The following is an 18,276-nucleotide window of genomic DNA, read 5'->3' on the forward strand; positions in this document are numbered from 1 at the left end:
CAATACCATCCCAAAACTACCCCAAACTGCCATGGCACTCACAGGCCTTGTCGTGCAGGGCCTTGGCCTTGAAGCCCAGCTCGAAGGCTCTTCCAGCCCATCCCAAAGATCCCAAAACCACCCCAAAACCACCCCAAAGATCCCAAAACCACCCCAAAGATCCCAAATTCCCGTGATTTCCCCGTGGCACTCACAGGCCTTGTCGTGCAGGGCCTTGGCCTTGAAGCCCAGCTCGAAGGCTCTTCCAGCCCATCCCAAAACCACCCCAAAAATCCCAAAAATCCCAATACCATCCCAAAACCACCCCAAACTGCCATGGCACTCACAGGCCTTTTTGTGCAGGGCCTTGGCCTTGAAGCCCAGCTCAAAGGCTCTTCCAGCCCATCCCAAAACCACCCCAAAACCATCCCAAAGATCCCAAACACACCCCAAAGATCCCAAATTCCTGTGATTTCCCCATGGCACTCACAGGCCTTGTCGTGCAGGGCCTTGGCCTTGAAGCCCAGCTCAAAGGCTCTTCCAGCCCATCCCAAAGATCCCAAAACCATCCCAAAACCATCCCAAAGATCCCAAAACCATCCCAAAACCACCCCAAAGATCCCCAAACCATCCCAAACTCCCATGGCACTCACAGGCCTTGTGGTGCAGGGCCTTGGCCTTGAAGCCCAGCTCGAAGGCTCTTCCAGCCCATCCCAAAACCATCCCAAAGATCCCAAAACCATCCCAAAATCATCCCAAACTCTCTGAGGACTCACAGGCCTTGTTGTGCAGGGCCTTGGCCTTGAAGCCCAGCTTGAAGGCTCTTCCAGCCCAACCCAAAAATCCCAAAACCATCCCGAAACCACCCCAAAGATCCCAAAAATCCTAATACCATCCCAAAACTACCCCAAACTGCCATGGCACTCACAGGCCTTGTCGTGCAGGGCCTTGGCCTTGAAGCCCAGCTCGAAGGCTCTTCCAGCCCATCCCAAAACCATCCCAAAACCACCCCAAAGATCCCAAAACCATCCCAAAGATCCCAAATTCCCAGGAATTCCCCGTGGCACTCACAGGCCTTGTCGTGCAGGGCCTTGGCCTTGAAGCCCAGCTCAAAGGCTCTTCCAGCCCACCCCAAAGATCCCAAAACCACCCCAAAACCACCCCAAAGATCCCAAAAATCCTAAAACCACCCCCAAACCATCTGAAAGTTCCCAAAATCATCCCAAACTCTCTGAGGACTCACAGGCCTTGTCGTGCAGGGCCTTGGCCTTGAAGCCCAGCTCGAAGGCTTTGTGCTTGGCCTCGCTGTGCCCGCCCAGCCCATCCCAAAACCACCCCAAAGATCCCAAAAATCCCAAAACCATCCCGATTTCCCCGTGGCACTCACAGGCCTTGTCGTGCAGGGCCTTGGCCTTGAAGCCCAGCTCGAAGGCTCTTCCAGCCCATCCCAAAGATCCCAAAACCACCCCAAAGATCCCAAAAATCCCCAATTTCCCCGTGGCACTCACAGGCCTTGTCGTGCAGGGCCTTGGCCTTGAAGCCCAGCTCGAAGGCTTTGTGCTTGGCCTCGCCGTGCCCGCCCAGCCTCTCGTCGCCCAGCGGCCTCTTGGCGGCCAGGAAGGCTCCGGGGCCGCCCTTGGAGCCCAGCGGAGCCAGGGCCAGCCCCGAGCCCGGCTTGCCCAGGGCCAGCCCCGGGGGCAGCGCCTTGCCCGGAGCCGGCCCCGGCGGCGCCTTGGGCTCCGCGCCCTCCTCGCCCGGCCCCGGGCCCGGCTCCAGCCCCGGCGGCAGCGGCGGCTCCTTCTTGATGAGGCAGGGCTTGGATTTCTTCCTGAGGATTTCGCGGAGGGTGTCGATGGGGGAGCCGTTCACCGACCACTCGGTCACCCCCATCTGGCGCAGGTGCGAGCGCGCGTGGCTCGAGAGCCCCTTGCGGTTCTCAAAGAACTCCCCGCAGAACTCGCAGCGGATGTCGCGCACCGGGTCCGCCCGGGAAGCTGCAGGAGAGGGGAAATGTGGGCTTAGGGAGGGATGGAACCCCCTGGATGGGATTTTAGAGCCCCAAATCCCTGGGATGAGCTCAGAGCATCTCGAAATTCCCAGTACGAGCCCCAAGAACTCGCAGCGGATGTCGCGCACCGGGTCCGCCCGGGAGGCTGCAGGAAACGGGAAATGTGGGATTAGGGATGGATGGAACCGCCTGGGATGGGATTTTGGGTATTTAAATCCCTGGGATGAGCTCAGAGCATCCCAAAATCGCCAGGGTGAGCCCCAAGAACTCGCAGCGGATGTCGCGCACCGGGTCCGCCCGGGAGGCTGCAGGAGAGGGGAAATTCGGGATTAGGGATGGATGGAACCCCCTGGGATGGGATTTTAGAGCCCCAAATCCCTGGCAGGAGCTCAGAGCATCCCAAAATCCCTGGGATGAGCTCAGAGCATCCCCAAAATCCCTGGGAGGAGCCCCAAGAACTCGCAGCGGATGTCGCGCACCGGGTCCGCCCGGGAGGCTGCGGGAGAGGGGGAATTCGGGATTAGGGAGGGAAGGAACCCCCTGGGATGGGATTTTGGGTCCCCAAATCCCTGGGATGAGCTCCCCAAAATCCCTGGGATGAGCCCCAAGAACTCGCAGCGGATGTCGCGCACCGGGTCTGCACAGGAGGCTGCAGGAAACGGGAAATGTGGGATTAGGGAGGGATGGAACCCTCTGGGATGGGATTTTAGAGCCCCAAATCCCTGGCAGGAGCTCAGAGCATCCCAAAATCCCTGGGATGAGCTCAGAGCATCCCAAAATCCCTGGGGTGAGCTCCCCAAAATTCTCAGGATGAGCCCCAAGAACTCGCAGCGGATGTCGCGCACCGGGTCTGCCCGGGAGGCTGCAGGAAACGGGAAATTTGGGATTAGGGAGGGAAGGAACCCCCTGGATGGGATTTTAGAGCCCCAAATCCCTGGGATGAGCTCCCCAAAATCTTCAGGATGAGCCCCAAGAACTCGCAGCGGATGTCGCGCACCGGGCACACCCGGGAGGCTGCAGGAGAGGGGAAATTCGGGATTAGGGAGGGAAGGAACCCCCTGGGATGGGATTTTAGAGCCCCAAATCCCTGGGATGAGCTCCCCAAAATCCCTGGGATGAGCACCCCAAAATCGCTAGGATGAGCCCCAAGAACTCGCAGCGGATGTCGCGCACCGGGTCCGCCCGGGAGGCTGCAGGAAACGAGAAATGTGGGATAGGAACCCCCTGGGATGGGATCTTGGGTCCTTAAATCCCTGGCAGGAGCTCAGAGCACCCCAAAATCCCTGGGATGAGCTCAGAGCATCCCAAAATCCCTGGGATGAGCTCCCCAAAATCCCCAGGATGAGCCCCAAGAACTCGCAGCGGATGTCGCGCACCGGGTCCGCCCGGGAGGCTGCAGGAAACGGGAAATTCGGGATTAGGGAGGGAAGGAACCCCCTGGGATGGGATTTTGGGTCCTTAAATCCCTGGCAGGAGCTCAGAGCATCCCAAAATCCCTGGGATGAGCTCCCCAAAATCCCTGGGATGAGCTCCCCAAAATCCCTGGGATGAGCACCCCAAAATTCTCAGGATGAGCCCCAAGAACTCGCAGCGGATGTCACGCACCGGGTCTGCCCGGGAGGCTGCAGGAAACGGGAAATTCGGGATTAGGGAGGGAAGGAACCCCCTGGGATGGGATTTTGGGTCCTTAAATCCCTGGCAGGAGCTCAGAGCATCCCAAAATCCCTGGGATGAGCTCCCCAAAATCCCTGGCAGGAGCTCCCCAAAATCCCCAGGATGAGCCCCAAGAACTCGCAGCGGATGTTGCGCACCGGGTCCGCCCGGGAGGCTGCAGGAGAGGGGAAATGTGGGATTAGGGATGGATGGAACCCCCTGGGATGGGATTGTGCATCCCAAAATCCCTGGCAGGAGCTCAGAGCATCCCAAAATCCCTGGGATGAGCTCCCCAAAATCCCTGGGGTGAGCTCCCCAAAATCCCTGGGATGAGCCCCAAGAACTCGCAGCGGATGTCGCGCACTGGGTCCGCCCGGGAGGCTGCAGGAGAGGGGAAATTCGGGATTAGAGAGGGAAGGAACCCCCTGGGATGGGAGCTCAGAGCATCCCAAAATCCCTGGGATGAGCTCACAGCATCCCAAAATCCCTGGGATGAGCTCCCCAAAATTCCCAGTATGAGCCCCAAGAACTCGCAGCGGATGTCGCGCACCGGGTCCGCCCAGGAGGCTGCAGGAAACGGGAAATTTGGGATTAGGGAGGGAAGGAACCCCCTGGGATGGGATTGTGCATCCCAAAATCCCTGGGATGAGCTCAGACCACCCCAAAATCCCTGGGATGAGCTCCCCAAAATCCCTGGGATGAGCCCCAAGAACTCGCAGCGGATGTTGCGCACCGGGTCTGCCCGGGAGGCTGCAGGAAACGGGAAATGTGGGATTAGGGAGGGAAGGAACCCCCTGGGATGGGATTGTGCATCCTTAAATCCCTGGCAGGAGCTCAGAGCATCCCAAAATCCCTGGGATGAGCTCAGAGCATCCCAAAATCCCTGGGGTGAGCTCCCCAAAATTCTCAGGATGAGCCCCAAGAACTCGCAGCGGATGTCGCGCACCGGGCACGCCCGGGAGGCTGCAGGAGAGGGGAAATGTGGGATTAGAGAGGGAAGGAATCCCCTGGGATGGGAGATCAGAGCACCCCAAAATCCCTGGGATGAGCTCAGAGCATCCCCAAAATCCCTGGGATGAGCCCCAAGAACTCGCAGCGGATGTTGCGCACCGGGTCCGCCTGGGAGGCTGCAGGAAACGGGAAATTTGGGATTAGGGAGGGAAGGAACCCACTGGGATGGGATTTTGGGTCCTTAAATCCCTGGCAGGAGCTCAGAGCATCCCAAAATCCCTGGGATGAGCTCCCCAAAATCGCCAGGATGAGCCCCAAGAACTCGCAGCGGATGTCGCGCACCGGGTCCGCCCGGGAGGCTGCAAGGATGGGGAAAATTCTGGAATTGGGGAGGGATGGAACTCCCTGGGATGGGATCTTGGGTCCCCAAATCCCTGGGATGTGATCTGAACCCTCCAAATCCCTGAAATGATCCCAGAAGTCTCCAAATCCCCGGGACAAGCCCCAAAACCACTCACAGAGGTTGAGAGGCACCATCTCCTCGTGGCTTTGGGATGGATCCCAGCTCCCCAAATCCCCAGAAAAACCCCTAAACCCCCCAAGTTCCTGGGACAAACATGCTGAATCCCAAGGAAAACCTCCAAATCCCCCAAATTCCTGGGATAAATCCCCCAAATCCCCAGGACAAACCCCAAAACCACTCACAGAGGTTGAGCGGTGCCATCTCCTCATGGGCCCAGGATGGCTCCAGTGGCTCCCTGGGATGGATCCCAGCTCCCCAAATCCCTGGGATGATCCCCTGAACCCCCAAATCTCTGGGCTAAACCCCAAAACCACTCACAGAGGTTGAGTGGTGCCATCTCCTCGTGAGCCTGGGACAGATCCCAGCTCCCCAAATCCCTGGGATGATCCCCAAACCCCCAAATCCCCGGGACAAACCCCAAAACCACTCACAGAGGTTGAGCAGCACCATCTCCTCGTGGCCCTGGGATGGATCCCAGCTCCCCAAATCCCTGGGATGACCCCTGATCCCCCCCAAATTCCCGTGACAAATCCCAAAACCACTCACAGAGGTTGAGTGGCGCCATCTCCTCATGGGCCCAGGATGGATCCCAGCTCCCCAAATCCCTGGGATGATCCCCAAACCCCCAAATCCCCGTGACAAACCCCAAAACCACTCACAGAGATTGAGCGGCGCCATCTCCTCATGGGCCTGGGATGATCCCTGAACCCCCAAATCCCTGGGATAAATCCCCCAAATTCCCGTGACAAACCCCAAAACCACTCACAGAGGTTGAGCAGCGCCATTTCCTCATGGACCCAAGATGGATCCCAGCTCCCCAAATCCCTGGGATGATCCCTGACCCCCTCAAATCTCTGGGCTAAACCCCAAAACCACTCACAGAGGTTGAGAGGCGCCATCTCCTCATGGGCCCAGGCTGGATCCTAGCAGCTCCCTGGGATGGATCCCAGCTCCCCAAATTCCTGGGATGATCCCCAAACCCCCAAATCCCCAGGACAAACCCCAAAACCACTCACAGAGGTTGAGCAGCGCAATCTCCTCATAGGCCTGGGATCCATCCCAGCTCCCCAAATCCCTGGGATAAATCCCCCAAATCCCCGTGACAAACCCCAAAACCACTCACAGAGGTTGAGCGGCGCCATCTCCTCATGGGCCCGGGATGGATCCCAGCTCCCCAAATCCCTGGGATGATCCCTGACCCCCCCAAATCCCCGGGACAAACCCCAAAACCACTCACAGAGGTTGAGCGGCGCCATCTCCTCGTGGCCCTGGGATCAATCCCCACTCCCCAAATCCCTGGGATGATCCCCAAATCCCCAAATCTCTGGGCTAAACCCCAAAACCACTCACAGAGGTTGAGCGGCGCCATCTCCTCGTGCGCTGCCCAGGCCGGGTCTGGCGGCGCCGGCGCCTCCCCGGGATGGATCCCGGCTCCTCCTCCTCCTCCTCCTCCTCCCCCAGCCATCAGCTCCCTCTTGATCTCCACCCTGAGCTGGTCCTGCTTGAGTTTCTTCTGCAGGGAGGGCGCCGAGAGCCCCGGGAACATCTTCCTGGCGGTGGGCGGCGGCGAGGCGGCGCCGGGGGCCGGCCCCGGGGGGCTCAGCGGCGCCGGCACCTTCTTGCCCAGCCCCGGGGGCAGGTGCAGCTCGGGGGGCGCCCGGGGCGGCTCCAGCGGGGCCAGCCCGCCCAGCAGGCTCTTGGCCAGGGGCTTGGGGTGGCCCGAGCGGCGGCGGGTGAGGATTTCGCGGAGGGTGTCGATGGGGGAGCCGTTCACGTACCACTCGGTCACCCCCATCTGGCGCAGGTGCGAGCGCGCGTGGCTCGAGAGCCCCTTGCGGTTCTCAAAGAACTCCCCGCAGAACTCGCAGCGGATGTCGCGGCACGGCTCCGAGCCCGAGGCTGGGAACGAGGGAGAGAAGGGGTTAAAAGGTGCTGGTGGGGGTTTGGGGTTGTGGGGATTCCCAGGAAAGGGATGTGGGGGTTCCCGAGGAATTCCCCGCAGAACTCGCAGCGGATGTCGCAACACGGCTCTGAGCTCGAGGCTGGGAAAGGCACAGAAGGGGTTAAAAGGTGCTGGGAGGGGCTGATCCCAAAATTTGGGGATTTGGGGTTGTGGGGATTCCTGGGAAAGGGATGGGGGATAAGGGAAATGTGGAACTCCCCACAGAACTCGCAGTGGATGTCGCGGCACGGCTCCGAGCCCGAGGCTGGGAACGAGGGAGAGAAGGGGTTAAAAGGTGCTGGTGGAGGGTTTGGGGTTGTGGGGATTGCCAGGAAAGGGATGGGGGACAAGGGAAATGTGGAGTTCCCCCGGGTGTCGCGTCAGGGATCCGAGCCCGAGGCTGGGAACGAGGGAGAGAAGGGGTTAAAAGGTGCTGGTGGAGGGGTTTGGGGTTGTGGGGATTCCCAGGAAAGGGATGTGGGGGTTCCCAAGGAATTCCCCACAGAACTCGCAGACGGTGTCATGGCACGGCTCCGAGCCCGAGGCTGGGAACGAGGGAGAGAAGGGGTTAAAAGGTGCTGGGTGGGGGTTTGGGGTTGTAGGGATTCCAGGGAAAGGGATGTGGGGGTTCCCGAGGAATTCCCTGCAGAACTCGCAGCCGGTGTCGTGGCACGGCTCCGAGCCCGAGGCTGGGAATGCAGGAGAGAAGGGGTTAAAAGGTGCTGGGTGGGGGTTTGGGGTTGTGGGGATTCCTGGGAAAGGGATGGGGGACAAGGGAAATGTGGAACTCCCTGCAGAACTCGCAACTCGCAGTGGATGTCGCGGCACGGCTCTGAGCTCGAGGCTCGGAAAGGCACAGAAGGGGTTAAAAGGTGCTGGTGGAGGGGCTGATCCCAAAATTTGGGGGTTTGGGGTTGTGGGGATTGCCGGGAAAGGGATGGGGGGATAATGGAAATGTGGAACTCCCCTGCAGAGCAGTGGATGTTGCGGCATGGTGCGAAGCCCAAGGCTGGGAATGTGGGAGAGAAGGGGTTAAAAAGTGCTGGTGGAGGGGCTGATCCCAAAATTTGGGGGTTTGGGGTTGTCGGGGTTTCTGGAAAAGGGATGTGGGGGATTCCCGAGGAATTCCCCGCAGAACTCGCAGCGGATGTCACGGCACAGCTCCGAGCCCGAGGCTGGGAATGCGGGAGAGAAGGGGTTAAAAGGTGCTGGTGGAGGGGGTGATCCCAAAATTTGGGGGTTTGGGGTTGTGGGGATTGCCGGGAAAGGGATGTGGGGGTTCCCAAGGAATTCCCTGCAGAACTCGCAGTGGGTGTCATTAAACGGCTCCGAGCCCGAGGCTGGGAATGCGGGAGAGAAGGGGTTAAAAGGTGCTGGGTGAGGGTTTGGGGTTGTGGGGATTCCCGGGAAAGGGATGTGGGGGTTCCCGAGGAATTCGGGTGTCATGGCACAACAGGGCACTGCAGCCAATAAACCCAATAAACCCCAATAAACCCCAATAAAACCCCAATAAACCCCAACAAAACCCCACTGGCACTCACTGAGGTTGAGCGGCCCGTCCTCCTCGGGCACCCAAACCCCAATAAAACCCCATTAAAGCCTATTAAACCCCATTATACCCCAATTAAACCCCATTATACCCCAATAAAACCCCATTAAACCCCATTAAACCCCATTAAACCCCCACTAATCCCCCCAGACCCCACCGGCACTCACTGAGGTTGAGCGGCCCGTCCTCCTCGGGCACCCAAACCCCAATAAACCCCAATAAAACCCCATTACACCCAATTAAAACCCCATTACACCCCAATAAACCCCAACCAAACCCCATTACACCCCAATAAACCCCAATAAAACCCCATTACACCCCAATAAACCCCAATAAACCCCCACCGGCACTCACTGAGGTTGAGCGGCCCGTCCTCCTCAGGTGCCCAAATCCCAACAAACCCAATGAAAACCCCAATAAACCCCAACAAACCCCAATAAAACCCCAATAAAACCCCATTACACCCAATTAAAACCCCAATAAAACCCCACTAAACCCCATTAAACCCCCATTACACCCCCCAAACCCCACCAGCACTCACTGAGGTTGAGCGGCCCATCCTCCTCGGGTGCCCAAACCCCAATAAACCCCAATAAACCCCATTACACCCCAATAAAACCCAATAAAAACCCCAATAAACCCCAATAAAACCCCACTAAACCCATTACACCCCCCAAACCCCACTGGCACTGAGGTTGAGCGGCCCGTCCTCCTCAGGCGCCCACTTGGGCACCCAAACCCCAATAAACCCAATTAAAACCCCAAAAAACCCCATTACACCCCATTACGCCCCATTAAACCCCAATAAACCCCATTACACCCCATTAAACCCCAATAAAACCTAACCAAACCCCACTAAACCCCATTAAACCCCACTAATCCCCCCAAACCCCACCTGCACTCAATGAGGTTGAGCGGCCCATCCTCCTTGGGCACCCAAACCCCAATAAACCCAATGAAAACCCCAATGAAAACCCCAATAAAACCCCACTAAACCCCATCAAACCCCCCCTAATCCCCCCAAACCCCACTGGCACTCACTGAGGTTGAGCGGCCCGTCCTCTTCGGGCGCCCAAACACCAATAAACCCCAACAAACCCCATTACACCCCAATAACCCCCAACCAAACCCCATTAAACCCCATTACACCCCAATAAACCCCACCGGCACTCACTGAGGTTGAGCGGCCCGTCCTCCTCGGGCACCCAAACCCCAATAAACCCAATGAAAACCCCAATAAATCCAATTAAATCCCCATTAAACCCCAATAAAACCCAATAAACCCCAATAAACCCCAATAAACCCCACCGGCACTCACTGAGGTTGAGCGGCCCGTCCTCCTCGGGCACCCAAACCCCAATAAACCCAATGAAAACCCCAATAAATCCAATTAAATCCCCATTAAACCCCAATAAAACCCCATTAAACCCCAATAAAACCCCATTACAGCCAATTAAAACACCAATAAACCCCAACAAAACCCCATTAAACCCCCATTACACCCCATTAAACCCCCATTACACCCCATTAAACCCCCATTACACCCCCCAAACCCCACCGGCACTCACTGAGGTTGAGCGGCCCGTCCTCCTCGGGCACCCAAACCCCAATAAACCCCAATAAACCCCATTACACCCCAATAAACCCCAATAAAACCCCAATAAACTCCAATAAACCCCACCGGCACTCACTGAGGTTGAGCGGCCCGTCCTCCTCGGGCGCCCAAACCCCAATAAACCCCAATAAACCCCATTACACCCCAATAAAACCCAATAAAAACCCCAATAAACCCCAATAAAACCCCAACCAAACCCCATTACACCCCAATAAACCCCAATAAAACCCCAACCAAACCCCATTACACCCCAATAAACCCCAATAAACCCCACCGGCACTCACTGAGGTTGAGCGGCCCGTCCTCCTCGGGCACCCAAACCCCAATAAAACCCCATTAAACCCCAATAAAACCCCCTTAAACCCCAATAACCCCCAACCAAACCCCATTACACCCCAATAAACCCCAATAAACCCAATGAAAACCCCAATGAAAACCTCAATAAAACCCCAACCAAACCCCATTACACCCCAATAAACCCAAATAAACCCTACCGGCACTCACTGAGGTTGAGCGGCCCGTCCTCCTCGGGCACCCAAACCCCAATAAACCCCAATAAACCCTAATAAACCCCAATAAAACCCCAACCAAACCCCATTAAACCCCAATAAACCCCAATAAACCCCACCGGCACTCACTGAGGTTGAGCGGCCCGTCCTCCTCGGGCGCCCACTTGCCCTCGGCGGGCAGGGGGCTCAGCGCCAGCTTGGCCCCCTTCTCCTCGCCCGCCTTGGGCGAGCCGGGCAGCGCCGCCGGCACCTTGCGGAGCGCGGGCGAGCCCGGCCGGCCCAGGGCCTTGGCGAAACCCGGCGGGGACTTGATGGCCTTGTTGAGGGCGCCCTCGGGCTTGGGCAGCAGCAGCAGCGGCGGGCGCGGCGCCCCCGGCTCCTTGGGGGAGCCCCCGGCCGATTTCTTGGCCAGCGCGGGGCCCTCGGCCTTGGGCTTGTGCCGCACCAGCTCGTACAGGAGGTCGATGGGCGCCCCCGAGCTCTCCGACTCGGCCACGCCCAGCTGGCGCAGGTGGGAGCGGGCGTGGCTGGAGAGCCCCTTGCGGGTCTCGAAACAGGCGCCGCACACCTCGCAGGTGGTGAGGCTGGGGGCTGCAAAACATGGGAGAAATGGGAAATGAGGGGTTAAAAATCACTTGGGATCAGCTCCTGAGATCCCCCCCACAGTCCTGGTTTTGGCACAGCTCGCAGGTGGTCAGGCTGGGGGCTGCAAAACAGGGAGAAAATAATGGGAAATTAGGGGTTAAAAATCACTTGGGATCAGCTCCCACCCAGCCCCAGTGTAGAATCAGAGCAGGTGCTGCACAGCTCGCAGGTGGTCAGGCTGGGGGCTGCAAAAAACGGGAAAATCAGGGGTTAAAAATCACTTGGGATCAGCTCCTGAGATCCCCCCACACTCCTGGTTTTGGCACACCTCGCAGGTGGTCAGGCTGGGGGCTGGAAAACATGGGAAATGAGGGGTTAAAAATCATTTGGGATCAGCTCCTGAGATCCCCCCCACAGTCCTGGTTAAGGGATCGGAGCAGGTGCTGCACAGCACACAGGTGGTCAGGCTGGGGGCTGCAAAAAACGGGAAATTAGGGGTTAAAAATCATTTGGGATCAGCTCCTGAAATCCCCCCACAGTCCTGGTTATGGGATCAGAGCAGGTGCTGCACAGCTCACAGGTGATCAGGTTGGGAGCTGCAAAAAATGGGGAAAATGGGAAATTTGGGGTTAAATATCCCTTGGGATCAGTTCCTGAGTTCCCACTCAGCCCCGATTACGAGATCGGAGCAGGTGCTGCACACCTCGCAGGTGGTCAGGCTGGGGGCTGGAAAAAACGGGGAGAAAATGAGAAATTAGGGGTTAAAAATCATTTGGGATCAGCTCCTGAGATCCCCCCACAGTCCTGATTACGAGATCAGAGCAGGTGTTGCACACCTCGCAGGTGGTCAGGCTGGGGGCTGCAAAACATGGGAGAAAATAATGGGAAATTAGGGGTTAAAAATCGTTTGGGATCAGCTCCTGAGATCCCCCCCACAGTCCTGGTTAAGGGATCGGAGCAGGTGCTGCACAGCTCGCAGGGGGTCAGGCTGGGGGATGGAAAACATGGGAGAAAATACTGGGAAATGAGGGGTTAAAAATCACTTGGGATCAGCTCCTGAGATCCCTACCCACAATCCTGGTTTTGGCACACCTCGCAGGTGGTCAGGCTGGGGGCTGCAAAAACAGGAAATTAGGGGTTAAAAATCATTTGGGATCAGCTCCTGAGATCCCCCCCACAGTCCTGGTTAAGGGATCGGAGCAGGTGCTGCACAGCTCACAGGTGGTCAGGCTGGGGGCTGGAAAAAACGGGAAAATAGGGGTTAAAAATCACTTGGGATCAGCTCCTGAGATCCCCCCCACAGTCCTGGTTTTGGCACAGCTCGCAGGTGGTCAGGCTGGGGGCTGGAAAACAGGGAGAAAATAATGGGAAATGAGGGGTTAAAAATCATTTGGGATCAGCTCCTGAGATCCCCACTCACAATCCTGGTTTTGGCACAGCTCGCAGGTGGTCAGGCTGGGGGCTGGAAAGCAGGGAGAAAATAATGGGAAATGAGGGGTTAAAAATCATTTGGGATCAGCTCCTGAAATCCCCCCACAGTCCTGGTTAAGGGATCAGAGCAGGTGCTGCACACCTCGCAGGTGATCAGGTTGGGGGCTGCAAAAAATGGGGAAAATGGGAAATTTGGGGTTAAAAATCACTTGGGATCTGCTCCTGAGATCCCCACCCACAATCCTGGTTTTGGCACACCTCGCAGGTGGTCAGGCTGGGGGCTGCAATAAATGGGGAAAATGGGAAAATGAGGAAATCAGGAATTAAAAATCCCTCGGGATCAGCTCCTGAGATCCCCCCACAGTCCTGGTTTCAGCACAGCTCACAGGGGGTCAGGCTGGGGGCTGCAAAAAATGGGGAAAATCAGGGAAAAATGGGAAAAAAAGCAGAATAGATCAAATCTCAGAGCAAAGGGAATGAGGAGGGACAGGAGGAAAGGTTGGGAGCTGATCCCAAAGAATTCCAGCCCCACCCAAGTTTTGGGATCAGAGCAGGTGCTGCACACCTGGGGAGGCTGGGGGTGGGAAAATAAGGGAGAAATGGGGGGAAAATGGCGAAAAATGGGAAAAAACCCAGAATAAATCAAACCTCAAAATGAGGGGAATGAGGAGGGACAGGTATGAAAGGTTGGAAGCTGATCCCAAAGAATTCCAGCCCCACCCAGCCCAAGTTTTGGGATCAGAGCAGGTGCTGCACACCTGGGGAGGCTGGAAAATGGGGGGAAAATGGGGGAAAAAATGGGGAAAATGGGGAAATTTAGAGATAATTCCCATGTCAGAGAGAGGAGAAGGACAGAGGATCAGAGGAAGAGGTTGGGAGCTGATCCCAAAGAATTCCAACCCCTCCCAGCCCAAGTTTTGGGATCAGAGCAGGCACCATGGTCAGGCTGGAGGCTGGAAAATGGGGGAAAAACATGGAAAAACGGGAAAAACCCGGGATAAATCCCATCTCAGAGTGAGGAGAATGAGTAGGAAAGTTTAGGAGCCAATCCCAAAGAATTCCAACCCCTCCCAGCCCAAGTTTTGGGATCGGAGCAGGCACCATGGTCAGGCTGGGGGCTGGAAAATGGGGGAAAAACGTGGAGAAATGGGAAAAACCCGGGATAAATCCCATCTCAGAGTGAGGACAATGAGTAGGAAAGTTCAGGAGCCGATCCCAAAGAATTCCAACCCCTCCCAGCCCCAGCTCCGGACCCCCAGCAGGACAATTCCCGCCTCGTTAACTCCCTCATTAATTAATTAACCCCAAAACAACGCCCAGGGCGGGGTCTGAGGGCCCCAATCCAAGGGGAATTTGGGAAAATCCGGGGCAAACCCCGGGGAAATTCTCACCTTTGGCGTCCTGGGGCTCGGCTTTGCTGCCGGGGGGCTCCGGGCTCAGCTTGGTCCCGAGGCGGGGCGGGGGGCGGCTCCAGCGCCGAGCTCGAGGAGGATTTTTTGGGGATGGGGGGAGGGGACGTCACTTCCATGGCCACCAACTCGTCCTCGTCAGGAGCCAGCACTGCGGGGAGCAGCTGGGAGTCAGCCATGGGGGGTTTGGTGGGGGGCAGAGGGGTCTGGGGGGGTCCAGAGGGGGTTTGGGGGGTTCTAGAGGGGGTTTGGGGGGTCCAGAGGGGATTTGGGAGGGTCCAGAGGGGATTTGGGGGGTTCTAGAGGGGTTTGGGGGGGTCCAGAGGGGATTTGGGGGGGTCCAGAGGGGTCTGGGGGGGTCCAGAGGGGATGTGAGGGGTTCTAGAGGGGGTTTGGGGGGGTCCAGAGGGGATTTGGGGGGTCCAGAAAGGATTTGGGGGGGTCCAGAGGGGGTGTGGGGGGTCCAGAGGGGATTTGGGGGGTTCTAGAGGGGTTTGGGGGGTTCTAGAGGGGGTTTGGGGGGGTCCAGAGGGGATTTGGGGGGGTCCAGAGGGGGTTTGGGGGGGTTCCATGGGGGATTTGGGGGGGTCCAGAGGGGATTTGGGGGGGGGGGCAGAGGGGATCTGGGGGGGAGGGCAGAGGGGTTTTGGGGGGTACAGAGGGGTTTGGGGGGTTCTAGGGGGGTTTGGGGGGTTCCATGGGGGATTTGGGGGGGTCCAGAGGGGGGTTGGGGGTCCCAGAGGGGGTTTGGGGGGTCCAGAAGGGGTTTGGGGGGTTCTAGATGGGATTTGGGGGGTGCTAGAGGGGGTTTGGGGGGTTCCATGGGGGATTTGGGGGGGTCCAGAAGGGATTTGGGGGGTTCTAGAGGGGTTTGGGGGGTTCTAGGGGGGGGTTGGGGGGTCCAGAGGGGGTCTGGGGGGGTCCAGAGGGGATTTGGGGGCGTTCAGAGGGGGTTTCAGGTGTTTCAGGAGGGATTTGGGGGGTTCTATAGGGGGTTTGGGGGGTCCCAGGTGGTATTTGGGGGGTTCTAGAGGGGATTTGGGGAATTCCAGGTGGGATTTGGGGGGTTCCAGAGAGGCTTTGAAGTTTCAGGGGGGATTCTGGGGGCTTCCAGAGGGGATTTGGGGGTACCAGGTGAAATTTGGGGGTTCCAGGTGGGATTTGGGGTGTTCCAGGGGGGATTTGGGGTGTTCCAGGTGGGATTTGGGGAATTCCAGGTGGGATTTGGGGGTACCAGGTGAAATTTGGGGGTTCCAGGTGGGATTTGGGGGGTTCCAGGGGGGAGTTGAGGGGGGTCCAGAGAGGGTTTGGAGTTTCAGGAGGGATTTGGAGGGGTCCAGGGGGGCTTTGGGGACAGGGACGGTTCCAGGTCCCTGAAGGTGACAGGACAGGGGTGGTGGCAGGGGACAGGACAGGACAGGGACAGTGCCAGGTCCCTGCAGGTGACAGGACAGGGGTGGTGGCAGGGGACAGGACAGGACAGGGACAGTGCCAGGTCCCTGCAGGTGACAGGACAGGGGTGGTGGCAGGGGACAGGACAGGACAGGACAGGACAGGGGTGGTGGCATCTCCCAGCAGGTGACAGGATGGGGCAGTGCCAGGTCCCCACAGGTGACAGGACAGGGGAGGTGGCAGGGGACAGGACAGGACAGGGACAGTGCCAGGTCCCCAGAGGTGACAGGACAGGGGTGGTGGCAGGAGACAGGACAGGGACAGTGTCAGGTCCCTGCAGGTGACAGAACAGGGGAGGTGGCAGGGGACAGGACAGGGACAGTGCCAGGTCCCTGCAGGTGACAGGACAGGGGAGGTGGCAGGGGACAGGACAGGACAGGACAGGACAGGGGTGGTGGCAGGGGACAGGACAGGGACAGGGGTGGTGGCATCTCCCAGCAGGTGACAGGACAGAGCCAGGCCCCCGCAGGGAGGGGACAGGGACATTGGCGGTGCCACCAGAGAGGTGCCAGGTCCTAAAGGGGACAGGACAGGGGAGGGGACAGGGACAGTGGCAGCTCCTGAAGGGGAGGGGACAGTGAGAGGTGACAGATCCTAAAAGGGAGGGGACAGAGTGGTGGCATCTCCCAGCAGGGAGGGGACACAGAGATGGTGACAGGTGCCAGCAGGGGACAGCACAGGGGTGGTGACAGGTCCCTGAGGGGAGGGGACAGGGAAAGGGGCAGGTCCCTGCAGGGAGGGGACACAGAAGGTGACAAATCCCTGCAGGGGACAGCAGAGAGGTGGCGGCAGGTCCCCAAGGGGAGGGGACACAGAGTTGGTGACAGGTCCCTAAGGGGGCAGGACAGGGATGGTGACAGGTCCCAGCACGGGGTGGGACAGGAAGGGTGACAGATCCTAAAGGGGAGGGGACAGAGGAGGTGACATCAGGGAGGGGACAGGGGTGGTGGCATCTCCCTTAAGGAGGGGACACAGAGATGGTGACAAATCCCTGCAGGGGGCAGGACAGGGGTGGTGACAGGTCCCCAAGGGGAGGGGACACTGAGAGGTGACAGGTCCCCAAGGGGAGGGGACAGGGGTGGTGACAGGTGCCTGCAGGGGACAGGACAGGGGTGGTGGCATCTCCCTGCGGGAGGGGACACAGAAGGTGACACATCCCTGCAGGGCACAGCACAGGGATGGTGACATCTGCCAGCAGAGGACAGCACAGGGGAGGTGACAGGTCCCAGCACAGGTGGGACAGGAATGGTGACAGGTCCTAAAGGGGAGGGGACACAGAAAGTGACAGGTCCTAAAGGGGAGGGGACACAAAAGGTGACAGATCCCTGCAGGGAGGGGACATTGAGAGGTGACAGGTCCCTGCAGGGGACAGGGGTGGGGACAGCACGGGCTGGTGGCATCTCCCCGGGGGAGGCCAGGTACCTGCAGGGAGGGGACAGGGAGGGGTGGCATGAGAAGGGCCAGGGATGGGCTGGGGACATCCCCGGGGCTCTTGGTGACAGGGCTGGGGACATCCCTGAGCCCCTCAGTGACAGGGCTGGGGACACCCTGGGGCTCTTGGTGACAGGGATGGGGACATCCCTGAGCCCCTCGGTGACAGGGCTGGGGACATCCCGAGAGCTGCTCAGTGACACGACTGGGGACACCCTGGGAGCTCCAGGCTGGGGACACTCTGGGGGACCAGCCTGGGGACACCCCGGGGCTCTCGGTGACAGAGCTGGGGACACCCTGGGAACTGCTCACAGTGACAGGGCTGGGGACACCATGGAACTCCTGGTGACAGGGCTGGGGACATTCTAGAGCTCCTGGTGACAGGGCTGGGGACACCTCGGTGACAGGACTGGGGACATTTCAGTGACAGGGCTGGGGACATGGCAGAGAGCTCCTGGTGACAGGGCTGGGGACACCTCAGTAACAGGGCTGGGGACAACCCGGGACCAGCCTGGGGACATCCCAGAGCTCCTGGTGACAAGGCTGGGGACACCCTGGAGCTCCTAGTGACAGGGCTGGGGACATGGCAGAGCTCCTGGTGACAGGGCTGGGGACGTCCTGGTGACAGGACTGGGGACACTCCGGGAGCTGCTCCTGGGGACTGGCCTGGGGGCACCCCGGGGCTCTCAGGGACACCCTGGGGCACTCGGTGACAGGGCTGGGGACACCCTGGGGACACCGCAGGAGCTGCTCAGTGACAGCACTGGGGACATCCCAAAACTCCTGGTGACAGGGCTGGGGACAGCCTGGGGACAGCCTGGGGACACCGCAGGAGCTGCTCGGTGACAGGGCTGGGGACACCCCGGGGACATCCCGGGAGCTCCAGCCTGGGGACACCGCAGGAGCTGCTCAGTGACAGCACTGGGGACATCCCGGGGCACTCGGTGACAGCGCTGGGGACATCCCGAGGCACTCGGTGACAGGGCTGGGGACACCCTGGGGACAGCCTGGGGACACCAGGAGCTGCTCAGTGACAGCGCTGGGGACATCCCAGAGCTCCTGGTGACAGGGCTGGGGACACCCCGGGAGCTCCAGGCTGGGGACACCACAGGAGCTGCTCGGTGACAGCACTGGGGACATCCCGGGGCACTCGGTGACAGCGCTGGGGACACCCCGGGGACACCCCGGGAGCTCCGGGCTGGGGACAGGAGCTCGAGGCTGGGGGACATCCCGGTGACA

At 59.1% G+C, this 18,276-nt stretch overlaps 1 protein-coding gene across 1 annotated transcript in view; it reads right to left on the reverse strand.

Moving 5' to 3' along the window:
- Positions 1-18,276, reverse strand: part of LOC311164473 (protein Wiz-like) — a 69,201-nt gene that overhangs the window by 8,982 nt on the left and 41,943 nt on the right. Inside the window, 5 exon segments of the mRNA XM_084223945.1 lie at positions 1,488-1,973; positions 6,465-7,013; positions 10,859-11,320; positions 14,137-14,200; positions 14,202-14,305. Coding sequence (XP_084080071.1) covers positions 1,488-1,973; positions 6,465-7,013; positions 10,859-11,320; positions 14,137-14,200; positions 14,202-14,305 — 1,665 coding nt within the window.

The sequence above is a fragment of the Fringilla coelebs genome (genome assembly GCF_963513975.1).
Source record: "Fringilla coelebs genome assembly, chromosome: 32".
Lineage (NCBI taxonomy): Eukaryota > Metazoa > Chordata > Aves > Passeriformes > Fringillidae > Fringilla > Fringilla coelebs.